Below are 11,709 nucleotides of genomic sequence, written 5' to 3' on the forward strand. Positions count from 1 at the left end.
TATTTGTATAGCATGGGCATATAAGATCAAAATGAAATTCGTCTTCTAAGTCTCTTAAAGCAGCACGCCTCCAGATTCATGCTTATTTTTATAAAAATTTTGACAATGTTTTTGAATGTTTTATATTGTAAAATAACCAAAAGGAAGCCATTTATACATTATCAATGGCACTTACAAGCCATGTAAATTACCAAAAAGTGGCGAAAAATGTACCAAGATTTTAATAAAGAAATTATTAAAAAAAAAGATAGAAGTTTCAGGTAATAATTAACATGATATACGCGATTTATGCCTGATTTTGTCGTATTTATAACGTTTATAACGTTAACCTGTTATAACCATACATATCACCTTCCGGCCCTACGCTGACGTGTATTAATGTCTTTAATACACTTGGCAGATCTAATAGTAGCATTTCAAAAAAAAAAAAAAAAATATATATATATATAATCAAAACAAATAGACTTTGAAGTTCTTTCGTTGAAATTCTTGTCTACTCTTCTACTGTTCTGTACAGAGATGTTTTCTGTTTGTGTGTTCAAAGCAGTAGAACCAAGAAGCAAGTTTTATTTTCATTTTTTTCGGAATCAAACAGTTAACTGTAAAAGTGAAAGTAGGTTGTCAGCACGAATCGCTTTATTTTTATTATGAGACCTTAAGCGTATTTAGTACAAACACATTTTTGTTCCTATTGAATTTGAAGAAATAATACGACAAATTCATTCCGAAAAAAATGAAAATAAAACTTGCTTCTTGGTTCTACTGCTTTGAACACACAAACAGAAAACATCTCTGTACAGAACAGTAGAAGAGTAGACAAGAATTTCAACGAAAGAACTTCATCAGTATCAGTATTATGAAATATCAATTTTAAGTATAATTAATCTTTAATGCAATAGCTATTAAATTCGAATTAAGGTGTTGAATTTTTTAATTGCTTCATCATTATATAGTCTGATTTTATTGACCTGTCAATTATGAATACATTATAGCACTCATTTACATATTCGATCTCACTTCGTTTTTTTCCGTTTATTTTACGAGAATTAATATGGAGTGTATCACTTACGTTTGGAAAACTATTACTTGATTAATGTAGTTTCTTGTAACATCCGCAATAGCACAGTCGGTTAAGTGATTACCTAATGCATGAGGGGTCCGAGGTTCGATCCCCTTTTTGACATTCTTTTTAGACTTATTCTTTCTTTATTTTTAAGTATATTTTAATGAAAATGGTCAAGCGCTTGCAATTTGTCTACACGGATATGAACCAACTAAGAAACTTTGAATTGTCACATTTTATATTGTATAATTACATTTATTGATTTTAATCGGAATGAATTTTCAGTATTAATTCTTAAACATTGTTATATACAAATATATAGTATTTACAAAAAGGTGCAAAACATATTAAATACGGAACAACCATAACTATAACTTAAAAAACATGTTGAAAATAGTTATGAATAAAAAAAAATACTGGACATACTGTCTCGATCCTACAACACGTTGAACATTCAGATAAATATACCAGTGGTTTACCCTATTGCACTATAACGGTCAGTGTAACTAATTCAAAATAACAAGATGAATTTAATCACATCTTACTGCGCACATCTCACGGAATTTACCGAACATTTATCGAATATTAATATATTCTGTGCATTGACCGTATAATCAGTATGGAATTGACAGGTTAATAAAATCAAACAATATTTTTCATTTACCATGATCTTGCACATATAAATTTTCATCAAGTTATGTAACGTGAATTACTATTTTCAATGTTATACGAACCGCAGCCAGAAAGGCCGGGATCGTATTAAAACATATAGGGATCCCGGGAATTGACCAGTCCAAGAATATATTTTTCAGATAAGCCGGGATCGTATTAAACATATAGGGATCTCGGGAATTGACCAGTCCAAGAAGATCTTTTTCAGATAAGCCGGGATCGTATTAAAACACATAGGGATCCCGGGTATTGACCAGTTCAAGAATATAGTTTTTAAGAAAAACCGGGATGGTATTAGACGTACAGATAAAGAGTAAATTATCATTCGGTCTATTGGCCATAGTCGGAAGTGTAACTAAACACCTTTAATACACCAATGTTAATTAACACCAGGGACGATACGTTTTGGGTCCTGTACTGGACATATTTTTTAAGGAAAATGAGGTCCGCTACAGTTCTTTTTCATTTTATATTAAAAAATGACAAATCATTTGTTTTTCTTTTAAAAATATTCATTTTAGACATTCATATCTGTTTATAAGTGAAACATGTTATTTTTATACGATCCATGGAACTTGATTACTTGTTAAACATCTGTAATATATACCTTATGTTTTACAATTGTATTCTTTTCTTTTTTTCTTCAACGTGAAAGCCTTCTGGTATAGTATATATCATTAGAAAAACAACAAGACATTTGTTAATTTGCAGATAAATCAGCATTTTTATATAGTATTTTACACGCCTTTTATGTAAAATAAGCATGCCAATTATGTCGAACTTGTATTTACAATAATGTATAAATACTCAACCATAATGGTCACGAAAAATAGTTGATTTTCCTTATTAGATATAAGCACAGATATTGATACATCTATGCTGAATTTAACTGTGTGACGTCACAAGTTGCTTCTCCAGTCTATTCAACTCCATGATATAAGAGATCCCGGATAATCGCATTAAGAAAAGCCGGGATCGTGTAAGATATAAGTTTGATAAGTTTGATAAGTTTATTTCAATATTCCATTGGACCAAATGGTCCATGAGGATAAACAGATACATGATACATGGCAAGACAGTGTTAAAGCATAATACATACAATAACATGTGTAAATGGAGAAGGTATAACAAAATTGGTATAATCATCAATAAAATTGAACATCTAACAAAAGGACATTCAAATGTATTCTAATGTTAAATAAATTACCATGTCTAGCAAAACTTACAGAGAAGTTTGAATTTCATACATTGTTTTGAGTTAAAATTTGATTAAGATAATGTTATATTAATATTAATGCGGTTATCATATAAAATTTATATTCATATTTGGGCTTGAGTATCTGTAAATAGCTGTTTCTTTTGTCGAATCAAAATACAAAACAAACAATAACCATTTGTCGGTAAATTTTTAGATTTATAGAACGTGAATCAATTTAAAAACAAAATTTAAATGAAATTTTTGACAAAAACTCGGATGTTTATTACTGTATAATAAGAAATTTATCTTTATACCTTGGGGTTCGAGAGTACGGTGTAATGTTGTTTGCCGAAACAAAACACAAAGAACCCACCATAAACTAATTAAAGTCAGTAAATTTAGCTATAGAGAGTGGTTCGATTTAAAAAGGACGCACAATCTTCTAAGAATTCATTTAGCTATACATTTACAAATATATATCCTTGACATGTATCTTCTAAACTAAAGCATTCACTAATTCAAAATTATTAAGCATAAAATTTAACTATGCATTTACATATATATTATTGACATAATTTATCCATTTCACTAAAATTTCACTTATTCAAAACAAAATAAATTAATCAACTTAACAATAATGACTACTAATTATTTGTGTATAATCTTTTCTTTTTCTTAGTGTAAAAGCATTGTTTACAAATTTTCCTAATTTACGTAATGTGCATACATTTTCAGAATTTAATAATTCAATGAATTTTGGCATATTTGGACGTCTCCAGTAATAAGGCGGTATCAGACTTTTTCTTAAATCATTATATACTTTGCATTCTAATATGAAATGGTATTCGTCTTCTAAGACATTACATGAAAAACATTTTCTATCATTTAAAGGAGTACTATTTGGTTTAGTCCATCTACCTGCTATATATATAAGATATATATATCCCGGGAAATTGACCATTACCATCTTGCTTTCAGAAAAGCCGGAATCTATTAAACAGTACAGAGATCCCGGGAATTGACCACCTGTCATACACGTCAAAAGTTTTTTTTTGTTATCAATTATGTTAAAGTATATCTTCTGATCTTTTCTAAAAATAATATTTAAATACATGAACATAAAATTAAGCCAAATATTGTATTAACAAAAACTTTGATTTTTCCAATTATACTATAATTACAAGTATTGTGATTTCCGCATTTTAAATTTGTTAATAAATAACTCGAAATATATTTAAGTCTTAAGTTAAATTCATTTACTGTTCATTACATACAATTAAAGAAATAAATAGTTAACATTTAATCGCCTCTCATTACGACAATAATCAACATGAGTTTTCCCTATATATTTAATACGATCCCGGATCCCGGGCGTCCCGGATCCCGGATCCCGAGATTTTCCCCCACCCTAAATTATGCCATTATACAACATTTAAGGGAATTTTTTTCAATTGAAAAGTCTAAGGGGAAAATTGTAGATCTATGTAATAAACAGAAAATACAAGTTTTATTTCATCGTATGTTATGAAAACTATCATATTTCATAACACACGACGAACATAAAACCTGTATTTATAGAAAAAAATGAATATCCTGTATTTATTCTGTACTTATATTATTAACTAGATATATCAACCTTGATATTTCTAATCCAACACATCAGCTAGATTAGTCACAAAGAAACTCATAACTGGCGAAAATGAATATATTTAAAGCGCGGTAAAAAATAATTATAATCACAATAAAAGTAAAGTAATGTACCATTTATTTTATGCACGTAATTTGCAAGTCTTAAACTGGATAAACTGGCTAAATTTGACAGGAACATTAAGACAAATTGTGAGTCGCCTTACTAGATTTTCCGTTTGAAACTAGCGCTGCCCATATGTATTATGACGTCGCGACCCCGAACATTACCGAATGAATGACGTATGGTTACGACGTCAGACTTTCCAGGCAACAGTGAAGGCGCTACGTTGGTAGGGACAAAAAAATAAAAGATGCTCCTTCAAATAACTTGATAATTCCGGTGTAAGATGAGGACAATTCATCCGAAGTGGATCAATATTCCAGACGTGGTCCTCATTGAGGTTTTTAAATACTTGTCGGATACAGAACGCGCAAAAGCTGCGCTCGTGTGTGAGAATTGGAGCAGGATATTCAATTCACCGTGCCTGTGGAGATCTCGTTCGTTTGAACTTGGCGGCTACAAGGCTCAGACCCACGGCTTACGTGCATGCAGATTTGCGGAAAACTTTGGTAAATACTTACGTTACATGGCCATAAGCTGCAGCCACCCTTCATACCATACGTGTAAATTATTTCAGAAGTCCATCGACGATTTTCTCGCCTCACTTAAAGATGCCGAGACGCAGCTGTACGAGTTTGAGTTTTGTAGATTGGAACTTGAGCGTTACTGGAAATTCGATACTCACAGAGAAAAGCTGATAAGTATTTTATCAAAATTTCTTAAAACACAGAAACTTCTTCAATGTTTTGACATGTCGTCTGCACAATTTCCAGCGTTCGGTGGATGCCGCGTTCTGGACGCTATTGCACACCAATCCGGTAGCTTTATCCAGGACATGATTTTGGAAGATTTTTTCCACTCAAGATTGGCAGTTCACCTAGTGAAAAAGTTTAATAAAGTCATCGGAAAATTTTCCAATTTGAAATATTTGTCGCTTAACTACAACTGTTTATCCGACGAAATCCTGGAGACCTTCTCAAAGTCCCTTCAGGGCAAACTGCATTTTCTGAATATCAAAGTGTTCAGAAACGATCCCCACTTTCATCGAATATCCGGCTTGGCTTGGAAGCAGTTTTCACGAGCGTGCCCGCGCTTGCGCGTGGCGGTCTGGTTTGAGAGCATCGGAATGCACCAGGAAATAGTGCCAATACTTGTGAAGGAGGCGCCTATAAAAGATATCCATATATGGTCAGGATATGATGACGACCTGGACTGGAGACTGTCAGAAACAATTGACCATATTACAAACACATACGCAAATGCGATAGGTTAGTGATTGTTTTTTCAAATCTTTTCAAGTTACTTCTTACATTGAAGTTATTAATTACTAGATTAAACAAATCAAAATATGCATATATCATTTCGTTGTAAATTGGTAATAAAAGTAATAAGAAGCTATATATTATTTAAATGTAAATCAAGAACCAAGTAAGTTACTAGTAGTTAATTATTTAAACTATGTTTACACTGGGACATAAGATAACTTATGTCCCAGGTTTACAAAATGAACAAGACAGTCTGAAGGACAGCTAAATCCCCTTCCGCAGTGAACATGTGTACTTTCTCACCTTTTACCAACCATGACCTTGATGTTGTGTCATGCATATCACAAGCACATAGTCTCAGGGTGGTGATTATTTGTGCCAAGTATTTAAAATCTTCCATAAAATCAAAAAAGTTATGGCGAACATATAGCATTGACATTGGGTGTAGCAACCTGGATGTTGAACTCTGCAGATTGTGTCATGGTGGTGATCATTTGTGCCAAGTAATTTTAAAACCTTTGAATTGTCAATAAGTTATAGAGCTGACATGACATGAATAGATGGTTTTTTTTTACATTGGACCTTTGAGTGTGACACTGACCTTTAGGATTGTGACTTGATTATTGTGCTCTGCCAATAGTGTCATAATGTTGATCATTTCTGCCAAGTTATCATAAACGAAATGTAGACTTTTTACTATTTGCCTGTAAATGTGACATTGACCTTGGGGGTAGCAATTCAATTATTGCGTTGTGCACATCGTCTCATAATGGTGATCACTTGTGCCAAGCTATTAAAAAAAAATCACAGGTTTAAAAGTTATGGAGGGGACACGAAATGTAGACTTTTTATTATGATATTAAGACTTTTTAACATTTGACCTTTAAGTGTGACCTTGACCTTGGGGGAAGCAATCCAGTTTTTTGCGCTCTGCACATCGTCTAATTATGTTAATCACTTGTGCAAAGTTATTTAAATAAATCAGCGGTTTAAAAGTTATAGAGCGGACACGAAAATGTTAAGGACGGACAGATAGAGGCCATTCCTATAATCCCTTTTCCGCTACGCGGAAGGGGATGAACAAAATTTCAACAAAAAAAAAAACTTTGTAAAGCGACCAGTGGTAAAGCCACCGTGTATGCCCTGCTATTTTGGCGCCAAAACATAGCCTGTTAATGATCATGATCAACACGGCAGGGCGGTGAAAAATAGAAGGTTTATAGTGTTTCATTTAACTCGCACATCCACGGTATGGAGTTCGGGGTTATAATTGACCAACATACTATACGTGCATTTAATTTACTTTCATTGTTTTTGTATTTAAAGAATCAGTATCATTTGAGCTTGACAACACCCAAGAAATCGTTGACCAACCCTTACTACACCTTGCAGCAAAGTGCAAAAAGCTGAAAGAGCTGTCAATAAATGCCATGATTTCCATAAAAACTGTAGAAGATATTTGTGAAATGCTGAGAGAGAAAACAATTGGTAAGTATTTATATCTGATAAAGGGAACATTTTCATACATTTTCCATAGTCAAAATATTTTGAGTACTAGATTCTCAGACATTTTTGTTCTGGGTCAAAATCTTCCTGCTTCTATAGGGGAGATAATTTTTATAGGTTAGTGATTTTTTTTTCAAAGTTATTTCTTGCATTGAAATTATTAATTACCAGATGGAGGTCTGGGTCAAAATCTCCCTTCTTTTAAAGAGGAAGATATTGCCCATTAACAAACCAGCACAATATATGGATGTACTGTACAACAGAGATGTTATCTATGTCTCTGGGTACAATTAGTTAGACAACCTTTTTTCAATATTGGCTTTCATTAAGAGAAAAAATATTTATATTAAAATTCTAGGAAAAGTTTTAGTATTGCTTCTGCAGTTACATGTACAATGCACATGTTTATTGATCTATCAGAACAGAATTGACCACTGATTATTTTCAATTATTTTCTGTCAGCAACAAGAAAAATATGGTCATTTATTGGAAACATAAATGTCATCAGATTTTACATTTAGTCAGCAACTAAACCATTTATAACTAATAACTATAAAATTATCTTTGTTATAATTAGATCTAATAACTATAAATAATCTTTGTTATAACAAATAATTTTAGATTATCTTTGTTATACCTATAATATCTATAAGTTATTTTTTAATAACAAATAACTATAAATTATCTTTTTTATAACTTAAAGCTATAAATTAACTTTGTTATAATTAATAACTATAAATTATCTCTTTTGTAAGTATAAACTATCTTTGTTATAACTAATAATTATGAATTTTCTGTTTTTTAAACTAATAACTCAAAATCATCTATTATAACTAATAGCCATAAATTATCTTTTTTTAACTATATAATAACTCTAAATTATCATTTTATATACTAATAGCTATAAATTATCTTTGTTATAACTAAAAACTATGAATTATCTTTTTTTACAAGCTAATAACTATAACAAATAGCTATAAATTATACTTTTTTTGAAACTAATAACTCTAAATTATCATTTTATATACTTATAGCTATAAATTATCGTTATTATAACTAAAAACTATAAATTATCTTTGTTATAACTAATAGCTTTAAATTATCTTTGTTATAACTAATAACTCTAAATTTTCTTTGTTATAACTAATGACTATAAATTATCTTTTTTTACAACTAATAAAAAATACCCAGATTTTAAAAAAAGGAAAAGGATTCAAGATAGCTGTGATAATTTCTATGTTATGTGTGATTTATGTCCAATTTAACAGTATTTTTCATTATATTTCAACTGCTTTACTAACACAGTAACAGCTATTTTTTGGTGTGTATATTTTGACCTTTTTGGTAATTTACAAAGGTTATAAGTGCTGCTTGCAATGTGAAAATTATTTTCTTTGTTCGAAGCATTTCATTAAAACAGTTATGTGAACTTTTAGAGGGTGGTGTTAAGTCATATTACCTACAAGGGCAATATATATTTAAAATGTGTTACAGAACTTTAAGAGGGCAGTGTATGTCGAAATTACCTAAAAAGGGCTATACATGTATATATATATTAAAAATACGTGTTACTTTTAGTGGATAGTGTGTGTCAAATCGCACTAATCAGCTATATATAAAACTATGATTTTCTTTATCAGATCTGTCAATGCTGCATGTAACCTTTTGTGGAATTGGAAGTCAGCTCGTCTCAGAGGAGGAACTTGATCAGCTGCGTCGTCATTATACACACATCTTACAAGAAATTGGCACCGAGTTTCGACTCACCAGATTCGACTTTTAATAATTTTCTATGTTTTAATGTCTAATTCCACAACAGGTCACATGCTATACAATTGTTTGTTTTTTTTCTTAAGTCATAACTTTTATATTTATTTTGATTGAAATTAATTTATCAAAAGGTTGTTTGTGGGTTTTTTTATTTGTGCATTAACATTTCTAAACTTCTTTTTAAAATCAATTTATTTCCAAATTAGTGATATTCTTCATCTCTAGCATAATTCATTCTTTTTTTAACTTTACAGTAAAAAAGCACAAATTCATTTTTTATATCCAAAATTTATCAAGGGAATGTTTGGAAATTTATAAATAACACTGGGAAATTTAAAAATAACATGAAAATACGTATCCAGTAACAGTATCTTTCATGTTTTTGTTGTTATTTTTTCTGTTAGATTTACGAGAGCTGCTGGTGACCTGTTGTGGATTGACAGACATAGAATGGAATATGTTAGAAACTCTTCGATCTACATACAAACCAATATTTAAAGAACGCAAAATTGATTTCCAATGCACCTCAGATCTAATCATTGAGTCATCTATTTAATAAATATGTGTTTTATTTATCAGAGCTGTTTATGAAGAAAAATGAAATTATTGTCTGAAAAAGTGTTTTGTTATTTTACATTTCCAAATCATCTGTGAAAGTTGAATTTGTTTCATAAAACAGAAAAAATACCATGCAATAAGGATGCTAAAATAACCCTGATACAATTTTAATCATTTATTACATACTTTTGGCGGTTTATAGAAATATATCAGTGATATAAATGCTGGTAATTCACTGTTTAAAACAGTGAAATTATCAATTTGATAATTTCACTGTTTTGAATTTTAGCCCCTTTACGTTGTTTCAGTGAAGTACCAGCGTGCTCAGTACTGGGAATCAACTTAATGACGTCATAAATGACGTCACGTTGTATTATTATTTGAAGCGCTTTTCATTTCGTATTAGGTTAAATGTCTTTTTAAACATTTCTTTACATATAATAAAAAGAAAATTTGTTTAGTTTAGTGTAAGATCGAAATATATTTCACCTTGTGAACACCAAAAGTTCATATTTCACTCGTGGCTGCGCCACTCGTGAAATAGAACTTTTGGTGCTCACTCCGTGAAATATATTCCGATCTTACACTGAACTAAACAAATATCCTCTATTTCATCATGAATTCCTCTTAAAAAGAATAAATGCCCAACAATTATCAATTATTTTTTTTTTCTTCTTTAAAGTATATAAAGCTACATCTCTGTTGCCAACAGTTTACAAAGTTTTTGCATAGATTTTAAGAAAAAATAATTATTCCAAACTGCAAGTATGAAAGACATATGTTGGTATATTTCTGTTGAGTGGATAGCACATGAACAAAATCATTGCTAAATGGTTAATAACCTAATTAAAACATTCTATGTTGCAACTCTTTCCAGAATTGACCATAGGCACGAGTATCGGACCTGGGAAGAAAATATGACCACATTGAAAAAAAAAAACACCTTGTGTTCATCTTTAATGTGTCAAAAATAAAAAAAATAAATTTTTGCCCCCCTTTAAAATATACTATATACTTAAACTTATAGTATATTTTTAAGGGGGACATTTTTTATATTTTTTTTGACGCATTTAAGATGAACACAGAGGTTTTTTTATCAATGGGGTCATATTTTCTTCCCAGGTCCGATACTCGTGCCTCTGGAATTGACAATAAGATTGAGGAAACAACATAATTTTTTCGCTTTTAAATTTTATAATGATAATTCTTAGTGACATTAGATATTGCTTTATACCCTTTTAAACTCATCAACTCTTTTTTAAGAAGTCTGTTTCAGCAAAATTTTCTGTCACATGTGTGAAGAATAAAAAAGCCTAAAATGATCTGGCACCTGGGTTAAAAAAAGCAACAGCCTTTTAAATATGATGTGGCACCCGAGTAGAAAAAACAAACACCTAACAACCAAAGATTATCTGGCAAAAGGATGGATAAAACAACCTAATATCAACAAGCACCTGAGAGAGAAAAAAAACATAAAAGTATGTGTGGAATAATTTTGGAGAAAAGAACCTTACAGTATCTTGGTGGAATAATTTAGAAGAAAAAGAAATTCACGTAATAGTATTTGGGTGGAACAATTTTGGAGAAAAACAACCTAATTGTATCTGAGTGGAACAATTTTTTCATTATCTATTAGGACAGCTTCATTATATGAAACAATACAAAGTGTAGAGCAAAATTTGCACCCTACATCTAAGAGGGTGGGGGAATCCAGGTAAGCAATTGTGATGTTACTGCTACTGCCATTAAATTGATAAATCTAGAACGAAAAATATATCAAACTGGTAACCATGCAAGTATCCAAGAAATTAAGAAAACAAACAGAAGGTAAGAAAATGAATTAAGGAAGACTTTATTTTACATGAATAGTTGTAGTTTTATAACAAACTAATTTTATTGCACAATATATGTTTTTATGTATGATAAT

General features: G+C 30.6%; 1 protein-coding gene across 3 annotated transcripts; it reads left to right on the forward strand.

Moving 5' to 3' along the window:
- The first annotated feature begins 4,858 nt into the window (after positions 1-4,858).
- LOC132738530 (F-box only protein 39-like) lies at positions 4,859-9,842 on the forward strand. 3 transcript variants are annotated; one of them, XM_060726037.1, is made up of 4 exons: positions 4,860-5,951; positions 7,275-7,436; positions 9,095-9,273; positions 9,629-9,842. In XM_060726037.1, the coding sequence occupies exons 1-3, from the start codon at positions 4,970-4,972 to the stop codon at positions 9,235-9,237; spliced, it is 1,287 nt and encodes a 428-aa protein (XP_060582020.1). In that variant the 5' UTR covers positions 4,860-4,969; the 3' UTR covers positions 9,238-9,273; positions 9,629-9,842. The 3 variants fall into 3 exon arrangements, with proteins under 3 accessions (XP_060582018.1, XP_060582020.1, XP_060582019.1); XM_060726035.1 differs by lacking the exon at positions 9,095-9,273 and having other exon boundaries at positions 4,859-5,951; XM_060726036.1 differs by having other exon boundaries at positions 9,095-9,842.
- Positions 9,843-11,709: the final 1,867 nt, after the last annotated feature.

This window comes from Ruditapes philippinarum, unplaced genomic scaffold, assembly GCF_026571515.1.
Source record: "Ruditapes philippinarum isolate M1 unplaced genomic scaffold, ASM2657151v2 ctg6590_1_1_1_1, whole genome shotgun sequence".
Lineage (NCBI taxonomy): Eukaryota > Metazoa > Mollusca > Bivalvia > Venerida > Veneridae > Ruditapes > Ruditapes philippinarum.